Source organism: Phalacrocorax aristotelis, chromosome 5 (assembly GCF_949628215.1).
Source record: "Phalacrocorax aristotelis chromosome 5, bGulAri2.1, whole genome shotgun sequence".
Taxonomy (NCBI): Eukaryota; Metazoa; Chordata; class Aves; order Suliformes; family Phalacrocoracidae; genus Phalacrocorax; species Phalacrocorax aristotelis.
In genome coordinates, this window is record NC_134280.1 from 29722753 (window position 1) to 29748759 (window position 26007).

A 26007-nucleotide genomic window follows, 5' to 3' on the forward strand; every position below is an offset into this window, starting at 1 on the left:
TACTAGAGGCTGTAGGTTCCACCTTGCCCGAGGTATAGTAATTTCCCTTCATCTCTTATTGTGGACCATGCCTGGGGATGTGGACATCACCTTCTGGTCCTCCCAGCTTCTGCATGTCAGAGCCAACAAGATGGTGTGTTCAATTATGTTTGACACAAACTAATTACGTATTTTAAGGGGAAAGGTGTTGCTGTTGTGGCTTGCACCTCTGGAAGAAAAAGATGAATCACAACTTCTCTTTGGGAAATTTGCTATATCTGAAGTCCCTTTTGCCACACTGGTGTGACTCTGAAATTCCCTGTATTTTTCCCATATCGTTGGAGTTCCCCATAATCCTTCTGCTTAGCGGTATGGGAGTGGCAGGGTGCTTGAGTAATAAATGAATTCTCTGCTACTTCCTGCTCTGTTTTTATGCAAACTCATCTGCTTCTGAAAATGTGGGTAAGTTTTAATTTTTCCTGATGCTACAGATGAAGTATCTTAGAAGGCCTGATGCTATCTATAGCCCTCTGTTTATTCCCCACAGACTTGAGTTCATGCACGTAAGCTGAAAAGCAGCAGTACTTGGGCTGTGAAGAAAACTGAGCGTTTACACTATCCTAGAACATGCAGTAGCTTCTTTATTTGCCAAAGGACAAATCTGATCTTATTTATATGTGAAGCTAGTGGATGTTTCCCAGGTTTCCCCTGCGTGGCTTGGATCAGAATCTGACCCCTAGATATAAAGCAGAGGCCAAGAGAGATTGTGCAAGTTTCTTAGAAACAGCCTGTTTGGTCCTCTTGAAACTGAGGAGGGACAGCCCAATTTCTATTCAGCTGGATTCACTGGCCTGGAGTCGGACAGCTAACTGTAATAGCTAAACTATTTCAAACTATGTGGGATGCACACATAACTTGCCTTTTTTTGTTTTTTCTCTCTCTCTCTCCATAGCTTTTTGAAGGCAACATCCACTACGATATCCCTGAAGTCCGGAGATTTGACCCTGTTCCTGCCCAGTACATTCGAGTGCACCCAGAGAGGTGGTCCCCAGCCGGAATAGGAATGCGCCTGGAGGTGCTGGGCTGCAACTGGACAGGTAGGACCCCCTGCGCTTCTGCCCACTGGCTCCATCGGGGCCACAGCAGGCACTAAAACAGCAAGGTGCAAGTGTAAAGTTATTACTTTCCCAGCTCTCCCATCTCAGGGCCATGCCGTGGCAGGGAGGCTGCAGCCATGAAGGCAGGACCTGCAGTGTGGCCTGACCACATCTTTTTACTTCCACCTTTAAAAGAACTGGCCTTGATGTAGGATGTAGCTGCAATGTTTGGATCTCAATCCAAGCTTTCACACAGAGCCCCATGTGGGATTTGTCCCAGACTCCCTTCTCCCTCCTTTCCGATCTTTTATCTAGATTTGTTCAGGCTTTCCCAGTCTCTGTGTTAGATAACATTTGGGCTTTTTAATCCAAATGGATAAGACAAAAAATAGGAAGAGAAGCAGAAGTGCAGGACAGGGGTGAAGTGACCCATACAGGTACCTTGAGCTGCCACAATAAGGCTTTACTGTAAAAACAACTGTCCTTCTCTCATTGAACCCCATGTAGAAATCCTTTTGCAGGCAAGGTTGTGGATTTAACTCCACAATGTTGTAGAGAAATCCCTAAAATCAGGGAAGTTTGTTCACTTTTTTCCCACCTGTTTTTCACCTTGCAGCCACCATTATTTTTAATACAGAGGTGAAAACTCCCTGTAGCACACTCACTGGGAGCAGTAGAGGTTGTGCCTCTGACCCTCTGAGGCTCAGTGGTGATTGATTGCTCCATAGTTTCATCCCCAAAAGCCAAAAATTACCAAACAGCTCATTGAGTCTGATGCTAGCTTTTCAGTGCCAAGGGCTAGTTGCCCCTTTTTAAAATCTGTTTTATTTTTTAATAATCTGCTTAAATCTGAATCTGGTGTCCAGATGTCAGTAATAAAGAGGTATGATTTCCATTTTATAAACACATCTGTAGAAGGCATTTTCTTGTAAGAATTCCCATTCGAGGAAGCTTAAAAGACACGGAGCTTTTTTCCACCCTTTTGTAGAGTCTTTACTGCCCTTTCCTCCTGTGATGTGCTGTGAGATGCACTGCAAACACTTAACAGCAAATCACACAACACAGGTACCTACAATTAATAATGAATATTTGTCACCTTTAAAGTCAATGGCAAGTCTTCCCCTGGACTGGGAATCCATTGTAAATGATCTAAACTTTAAATCAAGATTAGATCTTAATTTAAATCTTACAATATCTTTGGGATGTTGTCGGAGAAGCAGGCGCGGTGGCTTTCATGCAAGCAGCGAGAGCTGAGGTTCCATGCAGAAATAGTCGGGCAGCTCCCACATTGCTGCTTCCTGCAGCTCCTGGGAGTCTCCAGCTGCCAGATCTCTGCAGACCATTGATGGCTGGTGCATCACAGCACTGCATCACTGCTGCAAAGTGAGGCAGTTGCACGAGACCTCCGACCATGTACATGTCATTGCACTCCTCCAAATTAGAGAATAAGAAGGGTTTGGCGTCTTCAACTTCTGGTGCTATTTTTGGTCCAAAGTTGCTTTTACAGTTATGTCTACGCTCAGTTTCAATATCAGCAGCAACAGCCCGTGCTTTTCCAGGCAGGGTGCTTTATGGTCATTTCCCAGTGTGGCTGTCTAATCATTTGCACATTGTAATGTTTAAAACTCAACTGCCAAGTCATAAATATTCGTAGCTTTATTGATCTACAGACATTCAGCTTTGTAATCAGAGCAGGGCTTGTAATCTTGTGGATTCACCATGTTATGAAAAACATTTATATCCCTGATGCAACCTGGGGAGCAGAGATAGCCCATGGCATTATCTGCATGCTAAATCCAGCCTGGCTACATGCAGCGGTCCTTGACAACGCCAAGACACAGCCCTCCTTTGCTGGGTGGACCCAGGCATGTTACAGAACTGGCTGTGAAAACCAGGCAATTGCACCTGCTTTGAACAAGATTAAGAAATGGATTAAAACAAGCCGATTGAAAATATTTTCAAGTGAGGGTCTAAGCCCATGTGTACCCTGCCCAGTTCTTCCTATTTCTTATCAGCAACGAACATCTTAATTACTGAGTCAAACAGGTAACAGCAACTGGGCTCACAAACTAGTTGGCTAGTAACTCAAAAATCGGGAAGCAGACAGTCGGCAATTGGCTTCTTTCAAAGACCTGCCAAAATTTTTCTCTGAAGAGTGGAGATTGATGAATGTTCACTTGCAGCTGCTTTTCTCTCCTTTGAAGTTCCAAACATCTGGTTTCAATTGCTCAGTGACTTTGCATTTTGATCAGCAGTTACCACCAGTTGAACAGACACTTGCTGGGCCAAGGAGAGAGAAAGCAAGCAAGCAAGACCTCTTTTTTCACTTTCCATTTCACACATCACGTTGTCCTCCCTGCTATTTTCATTATCTCTTGTAACCATCATGTTGCAGCTCTGCCATGGTAACTGATTTTTCAAGATATATTTCTGCGGCTTGTCCAGGGCAATGCAACACTGTTGATTTACATCCACTCAGCATCTGTGTCCCGTATGGGACTTGGCTTTCAAGGTCCTTCCACATTGTCACATTTCAGCTATAAATCTCAATATACAAGAACAACAACCTGAAAAAATGTACCGGCTCTAAATAACTTGCAGCTTTTGATAAGTTGCCTTCACCTGCTGCTTTTTTTTTTCTTTTCTTTTTTATGATGTTTTTCTGTGCCTGGCTGCTTGCAATTTGCTTCTTGGATGTGTTTGGAGTTTTATGGGGTTGTAACAAATTTGAACTTAGAAATTAAAAGACTTTGAGGTTATTTGGTATTTTATCCTGAACAAAAGACAGCCACTGTGGGAAAAAAAAAAGTAAAAAATCCAGAGACTTTATGCACAACATGTTTAATAACAGGAATATAAAAGGCTAGAAAGGGTCCTATGGAAAATATTCAATGTATTTAGTCACTCCTCCTGCTTCTGGCTTTATTAAATGATATCCTGAAGGGTGCCAACAAAGAAACACAATCACACATAGCTGAGCAAAGCAGCCTCTTTTTAAAAGTGGAAGGAATCAAGCCTGCTGTACTCCAGTTAATGCACCCCTAAAGGGAAAGACTGCTGGAACCTAATGTTGTTTATTGGTGATCTTAATATCCTTCCCTTTCTTGCTTAAATTTCCCGACACCTGCTTGGAGGTTGTTACACACAGGCCATGTCGCAGAGAGGGAAATTGGATAGAGACCCTTTGAAAGCAAAGTCAGGAGCCTGGAGTGTGAAACCAGATGCTTTCTGCAGTGAGCCAGAGCGCACTAGGACATCCTCTGGGTCCTTTTGCGGTTATGTCGCTTGTGGGTTTGAGTGACTTGTTTTATAAATTGGCACAATTGGTGGGAATGTTGTGTGTGTTTTTTTAACGTGTCATATGCCTTCATGAAAGAAAAATACATTCTGCCTGTGATCTCTCTTATCTAGTAATGACAGCTAAGCGGATTGCCGACACCAGTGTAGATTAAAAAATTAAGAGAAAAAGTAGTATGTATGTCTAGAGGAGAGCCTTGTCCAAAGGGAACGCTAAATCAAAGGAACTCCCATACGGAAACAGCCAGTTCACTTGAAGTTCAAACCATGCTGACATTTGTGGCACATGGAATTTTCATGGTATTCTTGCTCTATCTCTTCCTGCCTTTATAAGAACATGAGAAAAAGGTTTTTTTGCTTTGTTTCCGCCTACCTGGGCTTTTTGTACTGTCTATTGCAAATAGCATCTCTATTCCATTTTTATCAGATGTAAAGCCCACTGCAGAGACAATGGTGCCCACTTTGAAAAGCGAAGAGACCACCACTCCATACCCAACTGATGAAGAGGCAACCGAGTGTGGTGATAGCTGTGGAGAAGAGGAGGGTAAGTATCAGAGCAGCACATCTTTATCTCAATAAATGGTGGGTTAAGAGCTAAGCAAATACTCTTATCTTCCCATTAGCTCCTATACATGGGGCTGATTCCTGGAATGCTTAGAGTAATATAATTAGCGATAGGCCAAGATAAAAAAAAAAAACACACACAAACAAAACCTGCCAAAATCTGATAAGTTATATCAAGGAAGGATGCAAGAGCAAGAGATAACAGCTAATTCAATCCCTAGGGTATGAAACCTGAAGAGCTGCTCTCCCAGCTTCCTTCCATGACCTGAAGAAAGTCACTTAGTGCCCTGTTTAGAGCCACCTCCGTTCCAGATCCCCTTGGCTGGGTGTCATAAATTCAGAAGGTGATTCAGGGGAGAGATTCATACTGCCTGGTATGCAGGGTTCCTTTTGCAGACGTCACTGCTGTGGGAGTAAATTACATGTAGAGAAGACTGATGTCCTGAACACCTATCTGTTAAGGATCATCTTCCCTAATATCTGGTGCTTAAAATTTAGGAGGACAGTCTCGGCTCCTTGTGCACACAACAGAGAAAAGGGAACACTAACTCCAGGTGGGAGTTTGTGTCCCCTCCATCTTAGATGACTGTCAGATGTACAGGAAATGCTTTGGTATCTGTGGTGCTTGCCTGCCTCTTCTGACTATAAAAGAGGCTGAATGTTACATTAGACTACATGCTGTGCTTGTTAAGAGCCAGTGCTGGGAGGGGACTAATCTTCTCTGCCTCAGATTCCTACCTGTAAAAGCAGATGTCATATTATTCTGGTCCTTGCAAGGGAGACATGAGCATCTAAAGCTTATGAAATGTCCAGATTAAGGGGAGACAGCATGGCACAGCTGTGCAGGGTTTGTTAGTTGTACAGTGCAGTGTGCAAGAGATGCATGCCCCAGGGCATGACAGCAGAGCCTGGGCTTCAGCATTGGGCCTGGGGCATTTACACAAGGACTTCAATGAGAAACCTCATGAAGAAAAGCTAACCTTTGAGATAGCTCCTAGGACTTCTGTCACTTCAGCTTCCAGTCCCAGAGAAAAAAATAATGGGTTTTAAAATAAATACATTTTTAAAAGAACATTAATTGGCTTTTTTGCACCTCCCATTGGGATTCTGCTTCAGTTCAGTTCTGGAAACGGAAGTTGCAGAAGTAGCTCAAAGGGCCTGATTCTCATTGCTTTGCCTCAGTGATAAGCCTGTGCAACCCTGCTACCATTGAGGCACTTGAGAAGGTGCCAAGAGGAAATTTAGGCCAGTAATAGTCTCTGCAACAACACGATTCCTGGGTGCAGTCCAGGGCAAGAGAGCAAGCAGACTATGCCATGGAGCGTGGAACCAGCCTTCCCATCAGCTTCCCTCAGATTTAGCAACAATTTTCATTCTCATACTCCATAAACAATGAGTATGTTTCTCTGGACAATCAGATTTATGACAGCCAAACAGTAACAATGCTTGGTCTCCAGAGTATGAGATTAGATTGGAATAAAAAGATCCATGAACTGCATTGTTTTATTTCTAAGTGGGAGCATGTAAAGAAAGCCCTCTGCCCCTCACAGCGAAGTTCCCCTGATGCCTATCACTTGAGTCACTCACCTCCTTTGAGCTATCGCTCACTTTGTGAGCAATGTCATTTAAAACTTCCTCTTCGCTTAGGAAAAACCCAGCCTATAATTGGGCTCTGACGTGCATGTCTGCTGAGTGCTTGGGATGGTCTCAGGCCATTTCTGCAGCCTCCGTGCCTTATGGCTGCTTCCCTGACCGAAGGAGCTAGCAGCTGCCTCACTGCTACATGCAACCCCTGGCATGTGCCCTCCTGCCCACAGACTTGTCTCTCCAGGAAGGCTCTCCAGAGTTTTTAAAGCTGTTGACACAAGGGAATTAGCTCTGCTCCTGTTTCACAGATAAAAAGTTAAATGGCTCTCCCAAAGACCATGTGGTGAGTCCATAGTGGAGCTAGAAATAGAGGCTGGCTCCTTTCACTTAGGATCCAAAAGCTTGAGCTCATGGTGGCCCTGCATTTCCCCTGGTAACATTTCCACAAGAAGGTAGGAAGTGGTGAGTGACAGCTCACCACGTTGACAGACAGCTCCCGTCTGGTGTAAGTGGCTAGATCTGTCACTCAGGAGCTGGTTTTCTGGAGCACTTGAGATTCTCCTTTTGGAGCCAGTGCAGGAACTGATGAGCACAGGGCACTCAGGAAGTGCTCTTCCCTGACATTTAAGAAGGCATTTAATATTTGACCGCTCTAGGGGATGAGGAGAAGGTGCTGATTAAAGTCTGGAAGCATTTGGTACCTGCTTTTATATTTGCTTAGTTTGGTGGATTAGCTGCAGGACGTGGTGTGAGCATTTTGATGATGCAGAACTTAAAGCTGATCCCTGGAGCTGATGAAATGTGAGATAGGTTAAAAGCATCAGTGTGAGTGAGATTTCAAGCTTTCTTCAGTATTTGTGTCTTGCAAACTATTTTAGTTTTGGGTTGTTTTTTAATAATAACCTTTATGGGTAGGTCATTTTTTAATCCAACTTTGTTTTGCTTCTATTTCTTTTTATAAGATTTCCACCTCCCTGCAAACTTCAACTGCAACTTTGATCTCCCTGAAGACCTCTGTGGTTGGTCACATGACTTGGCAACAGGTTATACGTGGTCTTTTAAGCCTACAAGCACCAGGATTGGCAACTCTGAACCAAGCCCTGAGACTGTGCCTGGTAAGATGGTTAATACCATACCAAAGCAGGGAAGAGGGAGCTGATGGGGCTTCCTCCATGTGAACAGTATGGCTGATAATTGCACATCTATCAAGAGCTGTGAAGGCTGTGCAGAGTTGAACGTTTTCTTTTGTGGAAGCTTTCAGATGCTTTGCTGTATGATTCATGACTTATTTATAGGACTGTGACCATTGGCACTGAATTATACTAACTATCCTCTTGAGATAGCCGTGAATCAGACATTGGACTTTGAATCCCCCTGTGACTGTGAAGGTTAGCCTGGGCTTTGTTCCACATCCTGATCCAAATGTCCTCTGTAGGACCCAATGCTTTTTCCCCAGAATGCATTTCCTCTTTTGTTAGAGGTGCATTTCTTCCTCCCATATGTTGCTCAGATTTCCTACAGTCTTCAGCTATTCTGCACTCTGGCTTGCATAGGCTGGATTTCAGCCTCCTCCAAGTGAAGGATGAGCTAAGCCCTAAGAATGCTGAAATATGCCAGTTTCTTGCTGTTTGACTTTTGCTCTTTTTCTCTTCTGTGCTTTGGAAGCAGAAGATTTGCATGAATGTGGCAGAGCCTAATTTATGGAGGACCTCACTGAGATGTGCTGGCACGGGTTGGAAGGGAGCCTGCCTCTGGCAGAGTGGTTGATAGATCAAGTTCTTCAGCTTCACATCTTGGAACTCACCCCGGGACTAGTGCCCTTTCCATACCCTCATTGACTTTGTGGCACGGATGGCAGGAAGAACATTTGCCAGTTTCCGTATAATAGTAGACTGTACCACCACAGCATTACTTCACTATCAGTCATTGCTTCTGAAACTCAAGGCTCTGCCAGGGAGAGCTGGCTGATCTTACCTGTCTTCAGCTCTGCCCTGATGCCTGGTGACTCCAGTGTCTGCATGCCATGCACCCAGGGAGCTGTGCATGCTGTGGGCTCCTCCCCCCCCTCCCCAGTAAGGTTGAGTCTCGAGATGCAAACATTCAGGCGAACCTGTTAGCCACCTGGCAGAGGCGCTGGCCAGATTGGCAGTGCTGCCAGCCAGTTGGAAAGCCATGCAGCCAACACCTGGTAGGCAGTGCTAAAGAGGAAAATATGTATTCCAGAAACATATGGGAAGAGGAGAATCTGCTACAGCTCCACACACAAATCAACCCCACGCAAATGCACACATCATTTCTCTCTGCAGCTCCTGAGGTGCTCGGCATTTTTCTAAGAGACATGGTAATGCTGTAAGTGCAGCCTATACGGACATCTGACAAATTCTTTGGCGTGACATAGGGTCACAGTGTCTGCTATGGAGAAAAACATTTTCATATTTCAAGTGTTTATCTCTTCAGCATTTGAGTGCTTTAGAAGATTAATATCTGGAGCTCAGTGGAGCCTCAGGCAACAGGAGAGAACACTTACAGCCAGCCCCAGACTTAATAACCCTCCCCGTCTCATTCGCTGTAATAATGTTTAATTAATATAAGCCTCCTGCAAGTAGGATAAAAATTACTTATTTTTATAACTCAGACTCAATTTTTCATTTCATTTCCTCTCCCCCGAGTCTCCCTACAATTAGTTGGCCATAGTTTCTTAGAAGACTCTGTGCGCGTGCCTGTGTGCGCGCATGCACAGCCCAGGAGAGGTTGGTGCTGCCTCACACAGCTCAGCACGCAGTTCTGGTTTTTACTCTTCTTCTACCCTTTCTTCTCTTTCTTAGTTAGAAATCAGAATTGCAAAACCTCATTGCTGTGGCCAGGGGAATGTTCTCCTACTGAGTTCAGTGATCTGTCTTTGTGCCAGTGTGGAGAGCTCTCCCTTACGGTGCTGTGCTAAGCCAGTCACCAAAGCACCGACGAGGTGCAGACAGGCGCTCAGGCCCTGCCTGGCAAGCCATGGGCAGTACGGGTGGAGGAAGAGGAGGAGGTAGCAGCTGCAGGGGGCTGAAATGACTTGCCCACAGCAATGGAGGAAGTCAGCAGCAGACACCAGGCACAGGCTGAGGGATTGTTGTTGGCACTGCCATGGAATCAGCCTCCTGGCTGGGTCGGACGAGGATGCACCCTCACTGCAGCCACGCTTCTACCTTGCCCACAGAGCGCAGGGCTGCGGAGGGGCCACTGTGCAAAGGCATTGCTGCCGCACCTCGCTTTCGTCCTAGTCTTAGAAATTAAAAAGACATGACACAAAAGGAAGCAACTATTTGCTTTTTTCCTCCCCGCACAGCTTTTAAAAGCAAGTTGAAAAACATGAAAAAGAGGCAATGCTGGCCCATCGGCAGAACATAATTGAAGCATTGTTTGGTTCACACTCCCCCATTCTTCCCCTGCCTTTCCCTCGCACTCCCTCCAGCACTTTGTTTCTACTTAGAAAATTCATCTTCAGACTCCAGGGAGCAAGGAATGAAAAGCCCTTGTTCAGGGTGGTCTTCTCTTGTGAATTCCCCACCCCAGGGTGAGCAGTTGGGTGAAGGAGAGCAGCTGTGCTTGGTTCAGGGGCAGGGCAAAAGCTAAGGGGAACTGCAAGCCGCTGGAGCCCAATTTACTCTGATTTAAAGGTGCTGGCCTAGACTAAAGGCTGTGGCTGCTCCACAGTAGCAAGGAAGTGTGCTGAGCCTGTAAGACCCATGTGGGATGCATTGCTATTTCTTCTGAAAATGGCAAAACAAAAAATAAAATTAAAAGGGAAAAAAATAATAATAAAAGGAGGACCTCTGGCTCAGTCTGCATGAGAGGGAGGGGGAAGGAAATGACCATGGTGAAATATCCTCTGTGAGGCACTTGATTAGAAAAGTCTGCTGAGATACAGGCCTGAATTCCTTAGATATCTCCCAATTTGATTTTATGCGCCGCATGCAATTCTTCCTCGTCTTTGGCGCAGAGAACTTCTCGAGACTGACAAGACACCCACTGCTCTCATTCCACTATTTTTATTTCCAAGATACTCTTTCAGGCAGCTCTGCATTTCTTTTTTTAGCCCTGTGTTCCTTGGGCTCTTCACACCATGGATTAGCTCCACGTCCTCTCCTGCAGGCTCCTGTTACATGTCTGGGGACCTGACTGGTGAAAGTGGACCCAAAGTGCCCAACTCGGCAGACACCCAGCGTCGTTCCAGCTGTTACCCTGCCCTTTGCAAGACTAGAAAATACTCTTGCTCCCTTTTCCATGGCCCCACAAGAGATTGCCAGGATTTTTTTCTCTATAGATTTTCAGATGCTTCCCATGTGTAGGAAGATTCCCCTTAGCTGCACCTAGCAAGCTTCAAGAGGCAACAAGTTCAGGTTTCAAGGAGGTTTCATCTCCTCTCCTGCTGCACGCAATGGCAATGTGCCATTGGTGTCAAGACAGAGCTCTTAAGACCTGAAAATAAATCTGAGTTGGTAAGTTGGGCACCTCAACTCTTCACCATCTTTGAATTTCAGTGGGGTCTTGGACCTGAAGGGTGTAAAGATTCTGTGTCGTACCCTAGCTGGTAGGTGTAGTTGCATTGTTCTCAGTGATGCTATGCTAATAAGCCACCACTGAAAAGCTGGAATTGGTGTATTTTGCCCATTTTTTTTCCCCTCCCCTTTTCTTGCAGTCATTAAGTAAATACCTGTGGTCCTAGAAGAGCACTGTGGGGTCTGCACCTCTACCACATACTGCTTCTCATTCAGGTGAGCATGGCATCAGGGTCAGAGCCCTGGCAGCATTGCGAACCCTGTGTTGTCTGGATGTTGGCAGCTGTACATGCACAGAGGAAAGGAAGCGATTTTAACCCTGCAGCTCTCCTGACCACATAGCTCTTGGACTGGGCTGCAAAAACCCAGTGAGAGCTTCTGTTGTGGGCCGTGGCCTCGCTGGCTTTGAGGGCCAGGAATGCTGCTCATTCGGGCTGCAGGCACTGCAGGGAAAGGTTTATTTGTTTCAAAGCATTTCCAGCAGAGGAATGTTTGTAGTGCTCTGAAGTTTCGTAAGAGCTTATTTTTTAAAGAAAACAAATGTTGAGCTGTTTTTAAGCTGATGGTGACCCTTTACCATTCCTGTGTTTTTCCCATGGGATCTTTAAAAGGGAAAGTTTCCTTTTTCTGCAACCCATGAGAACTTCTGCCTGAAGGCCTTGTTCCTACTCCGTCCAAACCAGCAGAAAGGTTTTCATGGTGTTAATGGAGCAGGGCTGGTATGCACTTACTCTCATGAGACTTACTCAGGGCCTGTGCCTTGGGGACACATTTTGACCTCTAGGGTCAATCATGTCCCCTTTGAACCAGGAGGGAGTTTTGCATGTGGTGTGGTGTGAAAGTCAAGCACTTCTGTGCAAGGAGTGAGCAGCTGCACACTGTGGGAAGGAGGCCACATACCTGGCTCTCTCTCCCTGCTCCCCCATGTGTGGTGCAGACTGCCTCTCAGCAAAGCTGTACGGGTCTCTCCTGACCCTCATTTGCACAGTGAGGGCAGCAAACCCTAAAAAGTCATTTGTGCCTTGGCTGCCCACAGCATGGTGGAGCTGGGATGTCCCAGCATCCAGATTACAGGAGGTTTGCTGAGTGTCAACTGGGCTGTGCGATCACCCTGGCTGCAGGCTAGGGCCAGGCTGTGGCCGGGCTGTGGCTGTCCTCGTGTCTGTACTGTCTTTTATGAGAGAAGGGGCACAGGCAGAGTCTGTTCCTGAATTGCCAGCAAAGCTCCTGCTCACTTGGTCAGAGGAGAAGAAACCATTCCTCTGGGGCTTATCCGTTTCTTCGTGGTTTGCCTATCTGAGTCCTTAGTCACTTTTTGGACCCAAACACCAGTGACACACACTGCCTATAAAACCGGGCTGGAATGCTCTCTAGAAAGCAAGACACTGTCTCTCAAATCTTAGCACGTGCATCACTCCATCACTTCGCAGCAGTGACTTAGCAGCCTGTGAGTCACAGAGCCCGATTAGGGAAAGCATGTAGGCACGCAAGCAAGTCGCAATATGCAGCCTGTGCGGTGGAAGCGCCGGCTCAGTTAATGCCTTTAATTGTGTGTGCACAAACCCTGGGCACGGGTGGGTCTGCACACACCCTTTCATGTAGGGGCATGCAGGGTGCCTGCCAGGCTGGCGGTGGAAGCAGCACGGTGGCAAGCAGCTCACTTAGCACAAATGTCAGGCTCTAATTGGCATTTGGTTTGTCAGGGACACTGTGCCCTCCCTGCACTCCCGGGGGGAGGCAGTGGGACTCACAATTGAGCCGTGCTGTTGAGGACGTGAGGCTTAATTAAGAGAGAGGATGTAATAGCCCGTCCATTAGAAAGGCTCTGGAGAGCAGGCGGAGGGCTTGGTTCTGGGCAGGTGTGGGGTTTTATGCCTTTTCATGGACTGATTTAGAGACTGAAATGGCAAGGACTTGGCAGGCTAATTAACACATAATCAAAATTGAGGGGATTTTCCAGCAGACGCCGTGATCTAGTTAATATAAATATTAGTTTTATGGAGGATTGATTTCCCTCCGTAAATGAAAGTCTGTCATTGAGGAGAGGCCTGTCACTGAAATTACGGTGGCAGCCTTTTGAGGTAAATTTGCATGATTTGCCAAAAAAGTTAAAAATATAATAACTATCCAATTTCAATCTGCATATTCATGCAGCTGCCATCCCACTGCTACCAGAGCATCCTGCAGTCTTGAGGGGATCTGAGCTGATCTGCGCCCTGGGAAAGGCAAGGGCTGATGCAGCCTCCCAGCTCACATGCCCCAGAAAGATGGCAGGATCTGGCCCAGCTGGGATGTCTCCCCAGCCCTGACACTCAGCAAGGTCAAGGGTGGCATTTGGGGCTGTGCAGGCAGCAGGCAGGGCCCAGAGCAGAGTCACCTATGGGATTTGGCAGGCAAGAGGTGGCTGCTGGTGGGCTGTGGTGCTGCCACGAAGACACACTGTGAAACAAACTCTGCAATGAAGAGTGCAGTGACCTTTGGAGGGATCTAAGTGAAGGCAGTTCAGCGTGGGTCCTCCATAGGAGCAGCAGATGTAACTCGACAATATCCAGTGAGGGGGAAGCGCAGAGGGAATCTGAAATCTCAGTAATTGCTTGTGTACATCCTGCCCAACATGTTTTGCTGGAAAACCTCCAGATGTGTGCTGAGACCAAAGAAGGAAGGTGCTTTTCTTGGGAGAGGGGGTGAGATGTACAGGATCCAAGCACAGGCAGGCTGACCTTGCAGAGGGGGCGGCTGCCATGGCTCGTGCTTGCAGCCTGACCTGAACCGCCAGGCTTCATCCCCTGCTGCCCCTAATGTCCTCTCAGATGGCTTGCTAGCAGGAGGGAATGGGTGCGCCAAGAGGAAACTGCGTTGGCCAGATGGTTTGTTTGCAGGGCCCGGCTGGTGATTTATTTGGGACTCACTGCCGTGCACATACAAGTGACTCTGCCATCGTCTGGCTGGGGATGGTTGCGTATTCACGCTCCTCTGGCTCCCTTACATCCAGATGATCCCATAAATCTTCCATGAGATTTATGCTGTAGCATCAGTTGCAAAAACAGCAGTAGGTTAAAATGCCTGTGCAAGTTTGTCCTGCCTTTTCTGAGCCGGCGCTTTGAACTACCAGTGCCAGTTCAGTGGGGGATGTAGCTGCTGTGTTAGCTGGATAGAGGCTGCAAAGCAAAGTTCTGGGAATGAGATTAAAATGCATTTCTGATCCTGGAAGAATTGATCAGCTCATCGTTGCAAGGCTCCCTTCAAGTGTTTTAGCAGGAGAAATCAGCCTTTCAGGTGCTTTCTGTGCCAAAGGCTTCCATTTAATGTATCAAACAAAGTGACTACTGGAACCACCAGGCTCCCACACGCTGTTCCAACAATTAGCTCCACAGTGGCCTTGTTCAGTCAATCTCAGCAAATTCGCGGGGCTTTTCAGAACGTCCAACTAGCCATTGGAGTAATCTAGCCGTTTAATCTTCAAATGATACAGAAAGTTGTGTCTGCTTGTGCACCACTCTCCGTTCCAGAAGCTTTTGTTACCAGGAGAAGGAGTACATCGTACCCAAACCCACTGCCACTTGTAGGGGAGCAGCTGGGTGCCTCCCCACAGCTCTTGGGATTGCCAGCAGGTCTTGGAGAGCTCTGTGGGACCCAGCGAGCAGTGGGCAGGGAGCACAGAAGATGCAGCGTTCAGGAGGGCTCCTGCGGCTCTGAAGGAGCCTGTGTGGTTGCCAGGGGCAGTTTGCCTGTGTGGTTTTGGCTGCAGTTCAGGCGTTTCTTTGATTTCATGGCCCGATAGGAATGGGAACAAATTGGAGGTTGGTGTCATCCCTGGTGGGAGGGGTGTGACTCAGAGGCACACAGGCGCTTTTGCTGAAGCGGCAGAGGCTGGGTAGCAGCGGCTCCCCGTGAGGAGTGGGGATCATAGCGGGGTGTACAGGTGCACAATTAACATAGTCAGCTGTGGGCTTTGGGTGGATCCAAGGGTGGCTTGCATCCCTGTACTCAATCAGGCTGCCTAGATACTGGCACCAAAGGTCAGTTCTGAACTTGGAGGATCTGGATTTGATCCTTCTTGAGCCTGGCTGGTGCTTTTATTAAGGATTTGCCTATGAGACCATTTCAGCTGTGAGATAATTGTATGATCATAGTCTGATTTTCTCTTCTACCTTGTTTGTTGTTGCTGCTTCTTTCTTGTTGCTTTTTTCTTTGAAGAGGCTTGTAGTGAATTACAAAAAGAGGAATTTAATTCAGGAGACCTTGATGACTTATTATGCCTTATTGCTCCTTAGGCATGGAGTACAGCTTGTTCTTTTTTCTTCCTCCACTTGTTTATCTCCCACATCTCCTCCACCACTACCACTCCAAGGTAAATCACAAGAACACTCCTCCATTAGAGAACGGCATGGTACTTTTTCAAGTGATTCACTCAAGCAGGAGTGGGCAAACATGCTTTCATCTTTTTTTCTGCTACTCCTTGTTGGCATAAAGTGCCAAGTGGCCCAAGTACATTTCATAGGTGCTGCAAAATATTGCTGGAAAATGTTGCTCTTTCTTTATATGACCGGTCAGGGACAGATTTGCCCTTCACGCAGCAAAATCAGTGAAAGTTCATATGGAGTGGATACGCTTTTGCAATATTTTGATCATACATCCCAGGAGTAGAGTGATGGCAAATCTTTCTGCTGTCTTATACTAAATTTATTTTAGAAAGCTGTGTAGCTCATGGTGGTTGGTTTCAGCTCAGCTCCCTGGCAGTGACAAACTTGCGGCAGGGCCAGTGGCTGTGCAACCACTGATACATTTCCCTTGGGCTGGGATGTCACCAGACTGCTGAGTGGCAGCAAGGTCAGCTGCTGTTCTCTGGGTAGGACCTGTCTTTCAATGCTCAGGAACGGGGCTTTAAGTTCACGTCTCTGGTTTAAGTTTTGGAGATGTTTTGGGTGCACTTTGCAAACATTCTCAGTGCAAACACTGCTCTTCTGCCATTGCTGTCGGCACTGAAGCTGCAGAGGGAGCAGGGCAAGCAGCATGCAGGCTGTTGCTCAGAGCTTTGCCCATCAAGCGCAGCAGGCTAAGACGTGGGGAAAGGAAGCAACAGACCCTGAGGTGTGGTTCTGGGGCAGAGGTAACCCCGCTGGGCTGCAGAATGGCTCGCACGTGCTGGCATGAAGCACCAGTGACACTTGCCCACTGTGTAGCAAGAAAAAGAGTGTTCATCCCTCTGTTGAGTGAAATGTGAAATACAGCAATATCTGTCATTGGCCTGTCTGTGTCACCTTCTACTGCAGGCACTGCAGTTGGGGCAACCCAAGGGACTCTGTCCTGCCATTAGTCATGATGGGAGGGGGCAGATCAGCTACACGCTTGGCTTTCAGTCTGTGCTAAGGGACTTCAGGCATCCAAGGTGCAAATGGGGAACTCCTTGAGGAGGCTTCTCATCAGAGAGGGCTGGAAACCACTGATTCCAGACCAAATTAGCCATGTCCAGGGATTTGTATCCATAGGCTTTTGCTGCTATTGGTATTCAGATCAAATATCTCTAATTCCACTCTCAGCCTTAAACTTCTCCTGGGATATCAAACATACCAAACCTCCTCCCTGAAGATCAGCAGAAAGCATGGCACAATTTAAAATGTGCAAAAATTAAAGCAAATGAATCCCCTGCTATATGTGTTTCAGCTTCCTTCAAGTTTGCAGCTCTCCGGTTGTCACCTGCACATACTTCACTCACTGGGACCATGTTGTTCCTCTGTGCTGTGCTTTAGGGGCTGTTTTGCTGCATTACAGAAAAATCAAGAGCCAGGCTTTCATTTTGTCATGCGTATCCTCAAATCAAAATTGTCAGCTAGACCCTGATTGTGGAGTATTTACTGCTGGGGATGAAAAGAGGCAGGAAGAACACAGCATGAGATCCCCATCCCAAGATGAGTTTTCAGTACTGGCAGTTAGAAAAACCCACCTCAGTCTTGTTCACTGAGCAAGCTCCTAGCAGAATAAACACACACACACACTCCCCCCCACTGTAATTATCGTGGCGTCGCTTCTTCTGACAATAACTGCCCTTTAACTTCTCCTAATTATATTAATTTTCAGCTTACTGCTTTCTGGTTTTGCTGACAGTCTCCTACCAGACGGTAGTGGCTGGTGAGGGAAGTGTGCTTCTCAGTGCCCTGCCCAGGCTGCACAGGGCACAGCAGTGGCATGGGCTTGCTGTGCACATGGAGGGTGCCAGTGTGAGACCCCACTCCTGCAGGCATGGGTGTAAGAGCCTACCCAGCACTGTCAAAGCCACCTGGCAGGAGATGAGACACTTCTTGCAAACGGCCACAAAAAATAATACCATGGTGTCTTCCTGTTTGAACAGGTGGCAAGAGTTACCTGCAGCTGCAGAGCAACAGAAGGAGGGAAGGCCAGCGAGCCCGGCTCATCAGCCCCACCATCTATCTGCCCCGTAGTGCTGTCTGCATGGTCTTCCAGTACCAGGTGTGGGGCAGCAATGGGGTGATGCTGCGGGTCTCGCGGGAAGCCAGCCAGGAGCACAAGGCACTGTGGGTCATCACGGAGGACCAAGGGGAGGAGTGGAGGGAAGGCCGCATCATCTTGCCAAGCTACGACATGGAGTACCGGGTAAGATGCTCAGAGAAGGTGTGCTGGGCCAGGCAGGCGTCTCCAGCATCTTTATTTCAGTGTTTCAGAGCCAGGGCCCATTCATCATTAGGGAATGTGGCTGTTTTCATTGTGTTTCTTGAGTTACTATAGTAACTAAGCGACACTGTTTGTTATTCAGAGAGTGCCTGTCTCCTGCACAGACTTGGGCCTTTGTTCAGCCTGTTGCCTTTTATATTCCTCAATCTCCCACCTCGAAAATATTTTCCCTTCTTTCTTTTTTTCCTTTTGTTTTGTGCATTTCCCCCCAACACCTGATCACCATCAGATAGTCTGCAGCTCTAGGAAGCAAACCCAAACCCTGCAGCCAGAAGTGGGAAGCTGGGAGGGGGCACAGCCGGCTTTTAAGGGTAAGCAGCAAACAGCCCTTCTCCAGGCTCAGCTGCAAGTGCTGATGTGGAATAAGGAAGAGGGAATGTGGGTTTATTTGTGAATCTGCTTCTCGGGTACCTCAGACTGGATCAGAGGGCTGGATGCAATGCTGTGGGATCAAGGCCCAGTCCCTCTGTCAGGAGATCAGTGGAAGAGGAGGGATGAGCTGGAGGGAGCGGCACTGCTCAGCACAGCCACCTGAGCCTCTCTGACATGGCCATGCCAGCACCCCGCAAAGAGGCTGCTGCTTCCAGGAGTGCCTTTGGTGTAGTTAGCCCTCCCGGGCAGCACGCCGTTTGCTAGGGAGCCAGGGCTGCTATTGTCACTTGTTAATGAGCATCAGCACGGCATCCAGCACCCTCTGAAGCAGAAGGAAACACTCACTTGCAGATCTGGGGCAGCACTTTGATGACCACCCTGGCAGAGATCCTCGCTATGGCTAGCTCCCAGCCCTCACCCTGACCTGGAGATCTGCTGCTCTCAGCCCACTGACCCCTCCAAACTGCTGCCTCCTGCGTCGGGTTGATCGCTCATGCTTGGGACCAGCAGCTCCGACACTGTGTCCTGTCCGCAGACATACACCTGGCCCTTCAGGGAGGTCTCCTTGCAGGCAGGCACAGGATCAGGCTGCCCCGCCACCCCAGAGAAATAAGGCATCTACAATGGGGAGAGAAAGTTTGTGGAATACCCAGCCCTAGGAAATTATTTGGGCCCTTGAGAGTAATCAGGGAGATAGAAAGCAAAAGCTTTGCACTGGAGCTGCGTGACTAGTTTGCATATGTGTGTTTAGCTTTTTAATAAAATACCAGTAAATGCAATATGCCTACAGATAAGAATGATGGGCACTGCCTGACTACTTTGTGCGTTAAACTTGAATATACCAGCATTAGCTAAATAACAGCATCATTATGTAAATAATGCCAGTCTCTCCACTCAGCAGTTCTTAGAGCTAACGACTCTATTTATTTTTGTAAATATATTTTGCCTGTGATTAAGTAGGAATAAATTGACCCTTCTTCTCTAACATTTCAATACTTCTTATGTAACGTTGATGGGAACAACACTTTACAGTTAATGTAGCTGTGCATCTTGTGTTCTTCCCTTCCTTCTTCTGATCATAGCCCAGTTAATACCCCAGGCCAAATCTGCTGCTGCTGTAAGTCAGTGTTATGCCACTTGCATCATTTATGCAAGGGCCGGAGGGTGGCCTGCAATGCTGAACATGGATTCACTGTGTCTTTATTCCATATGACAGACATTTGCAAGAACAAATTGCAAGCCGAGTGCTGCCAGGCCAGGTAACAATCTTTCTGCTGAACCCATCCCTGCAGAGCAGCCTTCCCTGGGAAATGGGTGGCAGAGGCAGGGCAAGGAAGGACTAGCCACAGGTCATCCGCAGGTGTGCAGGGAATGCCATGAGCTGATCTCCTGCCCTTTCCCTTGGGAGCGGCAGCCACTTTCTTCCCCCCAGCTTAGTATTGACATTTCTGTCCCAATTTCTCACAGATCGTGTTTGAGGGATTTATACGCAACGGCCACTCAGGAGAGCTCGCCGTCGATGACATCCGGCTAGGTACCGACATCCCACTGGAGAACTGCATGGGTACGTGCTGTTGTGTCTGGCCGCAGGGTCAGGGATGGTGGTGGGGACAACCGGGGCTGGAGAGCCTTCGCTTGCAGGCTGCCCGTGGGCCACTTCTTCTCCCCTGCTTGAGTTACCAGGAGTTTCTGGATCTCGGTTGGGACTTTCCTTGCCCACAAAAGAAATGAGGGGGGCTCAGTCTCTGAAGGATGGGGGATCTGACTATGTTGGTGTGAGAGGCAGGAAGAGCATGTCTCTGCTGCGCAAAGCTGAAAGAGCAGCTGAGGGTTACTGAGGAGTATTCTATGTGATAAGGACATACACCAAATTTAAAAGGAAAGTGCTGAACAAAAGAAACCAGCTGTCAGTCAGTATTACATGTGTAGAGGGGCCAATGAGTTCAAAAGGAGTATTCTTTAATAAGAAATAAAATAGCAGAGGGGTTTTACAGCAACGTTAACAGAATAACAAAAGAAATTTTTGTCCTACGATTCACCATTCCCCAAACCAGGCCAAAAGCCAGGTGGATTCATACAATGTGAAAGACAGAAAGAACTTTAAAAAACAGGAGAGAGAAAAAAGTGTGTCTTACCAGTTTGCTGGTGGAGCTGTTGTTGCCCTGCTCTGTTCCTCTAGCTGGCATATCCATGCATGGACTCTCATGGCTCTGGTCACCATCTCGCTTGGATGTGGATTTAGAGCCATCCCAGCTGAGGATGGGACCAGCAGTGTTCAATTAGTGGGATCTGTGCTGAGAGCTGTGCACAGTAGCGAGACCCTGCTCTTCTGCGTGACCTGGGGGAGGCATGTTTCACTGTTAAAGACCCGCACAGTGTCTGACCCATCCTGAAGTCAGTGGAAAGAGTTAGGTGGAGCAGAGCCTCTCTCCCCTTTGGGCTTTGAAAAAGCCCGTTCAGTGAAGCTGCTTTCCTCTCCCGCACCAAGGGAGTGGGAGGATCCCAGTGCCTCCTAATCCAAGCAGGCAGAAGGTCTCTTCTGAGGTCTCAGGGGAGGAGGCACAGGACAAGTTGTGCCTGGGAAGAGCTGGTCATGTCGCTTGCCGCCCTGTGCAGGCAAGTGATGGCGAAGATGGTGCAGACAGCAGCATTAATAATAGAACAGAGTACCGGGACTGCCCCAGAGATGCTCTTGAGCGCTGTCGGTCCCAGGTTCTTTGATGCTTTGAACTCTGCTGGTCTTCCTCTGCCAAAGGAGCTAATACTCCATATATCAAATTCCCTGTATTTAAGGCTTGACAGTGGTGTTTTAATCCCTTGCCTTCTATGGCATTAAAGAGAAGCAAGGCTGATGATTAACACTAATAGCATTTCCTATCTAACTTCTTTTGAGCTTAGCAATTCACCTAGCTCCAGTGTTACTGTAACTTGGGCCTCATGAACCTAAAGCTTAATATTTCAAAACAAAAGCATTAATAAATTATAAAGTTTCGAGTACTGCCAGCCCTAAAAATAACACCAAACTGCTACACAAAATTATTTGTCCCGTTCTAGGAAGTTGAATGGGAATCTTAAAACTGATAAGGATAGTTTGTTTCAGATCATTTCTAACAAAGGGCTCCCACTGCAAACTTTAACATAACTCATAGGTCATTTCCGATGTCACCAAAATAATAATGAAACGGTAGAGATACAGTGCTGCTTTCTTTCTGTCAGGGCCATGAGAACAGCTGACTCCAGCACAGGCTACTGTTTTTTCAAATGTAATCCTGGGAAGTAATCTGATTCCTTTTTAGCGTGAAAGAACGCTAATAAGTAACAATAATTTTTTCCTTTGACAGATGTGTCATTCACATTCTGAACTTGACTGATGATTTCATAGCACTCACTAGAGCCAGAGTCTGCTTCTGTGACTCAGAGGCATAATGCAGAAGTAATCTAAAAATAATCAGAAGTCTATTGCTTCTGCAAGAAAGTAATCAGTAATAAGTACTGATTATTGCTTTTCAGATCCAGTAATTTGTAATAGATTACTTCAAAGTGTCTTGAAAGAAGAAAAAAATTGCTTGCCTTTGTTTCTTGGCACTGTAGATGGAGAGGAGTATGGCACTGATGCCCAGAAGTAACACAGTTCCCTTGTGAATAATGATGCCAGAGTTGAGCCAGAAACCAAACTGCTTTTGGAAATTTTATGGGGGGTTCAGGGTTTCATCACTTAGCCAGGTGGGGCTTTGTCTTTGGATGACTCAGGCCAGCCAGCTGAATCCAAATGACCCTCAACTCCGGATATATTTTCCTCTGAAGTCTCTGTCTGAGTTGCAGCTTGTTGCATGTGGTCAGTCCTCAGCTGAGACGGGACTTCTCCCCGTCCTGGTGAGGCTGGCTAGCACCCTGCACTGTTTCCAGCAAGTGGCTTCTGTGGGGCACAGCCACACTCCTGCTCTGCTTAGCCACTGCAAATCAACAAAGACATGAACTGTGGCCTTGTGTGTAATATTCCTCTCTCTGATACTAGGGTTGTTTTTTTTTTTTTCCTTTGCAGAACCCATCACAGCTTTCCCAGGTGAGAACTACTTTCCAGGTAAAACTGCACTTCTCTCAGTGGTTTCTTTCTGCTGGCATGGGCTTTTACATTGAAGGAAGGCGATGTGCATGCTTGTACAAACAGCAAATGTTCTGAGAAGTGAAATGGCAAGTGTGTGCTAAACCTCCCCCGCTGCAGCAGCAGGAGGTGGCACCCTCTAACTCCTGCTAGGTGACAGGGAGCAGGCAAACACACAAGTCCCACTGTCTTGGGGCTGAATAGCATTAGGAAACCGTCCATCACGAGGCACCCGGCCTCCTGAAGAGCAGCGGAGCCCAAAATGGGAATGCTGAGCAGTAAAGGGTAGCTATCAACTGACTTAAACTAAAAACCAGTAGCCAATTAAAGGTGAAATGAGGTCGCAATGGCTTCCATCAGTGTAGGTGAAGGTTGTTTTCTAGCTTATAGATGCTCTGGCAGTGGTGGTGTTCGAGCAGCTGCAAAGCGGGGTGGGACTGGTCTGCTTGGAAGGGGAAGGGAGTTGGGAGATAGAAGTAGGAGAGCAAACTGCCATGAGGAGCTCTGAAGGTGACACTCAATACAAGGAAAACAAGGTGAAATGGTGCATTTAATAGCTTAATACTAGCCTGAAGGACAGAAACTAGCATTTCTCTGATCAAACCTACAGAGTAAGACAAAAGGTGAGGAACTCAGCCTTGCTCTTTGAGCAGTCAGTGAGGATGATGTTTATCTTGCTTTGGGGTGAGAAAAGCTATCTGCTTTTGCGGAAAAGATCAATTTAGTCTGTTTGAGAGGTTTTTTCCCCATTTTGATTTTGGATTTTCTTTTCCTGCCTGCCTCTTCAGGTATGCGTCTGGGGGTTGTGTTGTGATGAAGAGCAAACTTGGGGCTCCCCTTAAATTTGAAAGTTGTTTTGCCAATTCAGTCAATGCGCCCTTTGCTTTCACTTGGACATGATGACTGTACTTTTTCCATCCCCTACTCTGGTGGTGTGCTGTAAGATATGACTGGGCTCTACCCTAGAAGCATCTACATTTCTGTGTGGGGCAAAGCTGTCTCTGGTAGGTATGTGTGGTGGGAGCTGTGACAGTAAAGGAAAAGTAGACACAGAGACTTAAGTCACATGCGTGACTCTGTCCCTGGGGTGTGAGGCAGGCTATGGAGCTTTATCAATGGGAGGGAAATGCGCAGGGCGTAACACCATATTTTAGTCATACCTGTAGTGAGTATAACAACTAGGAATTTGTGCTTGCTTGTTTGGAGGCTGCTTATTTATCTGCTACTCAGGCTTGTGGTGTTATGGAAAAGCTGCTGCAATATTCTCAGCTAACAGTTAAAGACTCATGACCCTTCCTCACTTACATCATCTCTGTTCTCCTGGGCCTGGTCTGGTACCTATTTTGCAAACAGCGTCCTTGTCTTTTGGGGCTTGCAACATGTGTCATTTTCAGTTTGAACCTCATTCTGGGTTCTCACATTGGGTCTATCCCAAAGTCATGTTGTTTCTTTTGCCCTTCACCCATGCCCTGCTGCCTGTATACCTCCGTTTCCTTGATGCATTCCCCAGGTCAGGCTGGCTGGGTAGGGACAGCCTTTCCTGTGCTCAGCACAGTAAGGTCCCTGAGCACCACAGGCAGATGCTGTTGCAGGCACACCTCACCTCCACACAGGAGCTTGCTGTGCCAGTGGGCTCCTGCCCATTGCTAGCTCCCTGGAGGATGTCTGCTCACACAGGGGAGCAATTGCAGCAAAAGGTTGAAAAGGTTTCCCCGGCTGACAGGCAGGAATAGATGGGGCAGAGGGGTGGAGTGACCCGAGAAGGAGCCAAGTGCAAAGGGAAAACGTGAAGAAGTGAAGATGGAAGATAGCTATTAAAAGGAGGGGAAGACAGAGGTGCCTAACAGAATGATCAGGCAAAAGGAGGGGAAGAAGTCTGTGGCTGGACAAAAAAAGGAAGCTCAAGAGGAAAGACTGTGCAGGAAGTATTGAGATGTTCTGTAGCCCCCATTCCTGTAATTACATGATGAGCTGAAAAAGTCAGATGCCATTAAAAATAATAGCAAATCCTTCCTCTCCTGGCTTGGGAGCAAAGCTGAAAATATGCACCTTACAGGCTCCAGGATCACAAGGCAAATAATAAGAAGAGAATTGTGTGGGTGGAATATCTTTCAGCTAGTGGGTCGGGATCTTACAAGACCAGTCAAGTGTGCTTAAACTGTGCTGCATTTGAGAGTTGATGCATCTCACCCATAAAGAAAGGTTATAACAAGTGGCTGGAAGCAAGGAGTTAGATAAATACCAGGCTAAAAATAAGAGACATAATCCGAAGAGCAAGGAGGCAAACCATGGGGAGAATTTGCCTTTGGGACTAGTGGATTCTCCCACAACAGGTATCCTGAAATCAAGACAGGGATATCTTCCTGGAGAAATGACAGATAGCAGTTAAGGGGTTAAGGCTGACACTGGTTTTGTGGCATTCAGATTAAATGAGTGTAATTCTCGCTTTCATCTGTGCCATCTATGAAAAGTCCAGCTGTGTTGCTGTCCACAGCGGTTAATGTCAGTGATTTTGGAGGGGAGTACAAGCTGTGTCATGGCAGTGGCAGAGCAAGGCAGGCAGCCCTCTAGGGGGCTCTCTGGAAACGATTGTCTCCTTTTATTCCCCAGATGACTTTTGCTCTTGCTTCTTTTGGGTTTTGATTTCTGCTATACAGCTCTAAAACTGGTCCCTGTAGGATCCTCCCTCTTGAGAAGAGGAGGGGGCTGTAACTGGCAAGGTTGGAAGTGTGAGCACAGCAACACACCAACATTAAATCATCTACCCTGTAGGGATTAAACCAGGTTTCCACTGACCGATGTCCCACACTGTGAATAAACACAGCACCCACAAACTTGACAGCAACAGCAGGAGGCATTTCTTTATTAAGACAAGAGCCCTAGTGAATAAATGAGGCAGGGTAAGGGGGTGGGGGGGGGTGTGTGTGTGTGTGTGTGGCAGAAGGCAAAGGGTAGTGGAAAAATTATTAAGTTAAGAAGATGGATTTTTTTTTTCCATCTCCCTGAGCAGAGAACTTTTCCACTGATATAAGAGAAAACTTCCAGAAAGCAGCAGAGCCAGTAAAAACAGAGCAGATAACATCAGTGCTGTGTGCTGAGTAGATGGGCAGCTATATTTAGTGGTTGACAGCGTAAGGAAGAACAATCATTAATGTTGGGAACTGGCTTTGTTAGGGCTTAGAGACAACTGAGTGTGATTCCTTAATGACTTCAGTTACAAGATGAACTCTCCAGACTTCTGCTATCTCCTCAGCAGGGCCATGAGGTACGGAAGCGGGGGCCGAGGAGGAGCTCTACACCACCCCTCATGCTTGCAGTCCTGGATGCTGCACAGGGACATCTGGAGTGGGTCAGAGCCAAGCATAGGTTGTCCTGAACCCGCAGCCACCTTGAGATCCCCTAGGGTTCCTTCCCACAAGTGGGATCATCTGGGGTGCATCACTCTGCCTCCCTCCATCCCCAGGCAGGCAGAGGGCAGAGGTACATGGGGAAGCGGGAAGGGGTGCAGGCTGGGCACCATGGCACGTGGTCCTCTATGGCCAGACCCACCCTTTGTACTTCCAGCCCTGCACTGGGCAATGTACAGCCATTAGAAACCCATGGAAACCTTCCTCCCCACTGTTTTTCAGACGGGAGCACTGCTCCCCTACAGGCTTGCAAGCCGTTGGCACCCCTGACACCTGCCCACCGCTCCCCACCCCAGCTTCCACTGGCAGGGTCCGGTGCATATTGGTGGTGTGAGAAGCTGTTTGCCTGTAAATCTCTTGCTGGAGCA

The 26007-nt window shown here is 47.3% G+C and overlaps 1 protein-coding gene across 6 annotated transcripts in view; it reads left to right on the top strand.

Moving 5' to 3' along the window:
* NRP2 (neuropilin 2) overlaps positions 1-26007 on the top strand; it is a 90371-nt gene that overhangs the window by 47215 nt on the left and 17149 nt on the right. For 3 of the 6 annotated variants that reach the window (XM_075093718.1, XM_075093713.1, XM_075093716.1), the window contains exons 10-15: positions 932-1076; positions 4801-4917; positions 7487-7639; positions 17418-17680; positions 19598-19694; positions 22173-22211. In XM_075093718.1, the coding sequence (XP_074949819.1) occupies positions 932-1076; positions 4801-4917; positions 7487-7639; positions 17418-17680; positions 19598-19694; positions 22173-22211 (814 nt within the window). The remainder of the gene's footprint in view (positions 1-931; positions 1077-4800; positions 4918-7486; positions 7640-17417; positions 17681-19597; positions 19695-22172; positions 22212-26007) is intronic. The other 3 variants (XM_075093719.1, XM_075093715.1, XM_075093717.1) reach the window with 1 other exon arrangement.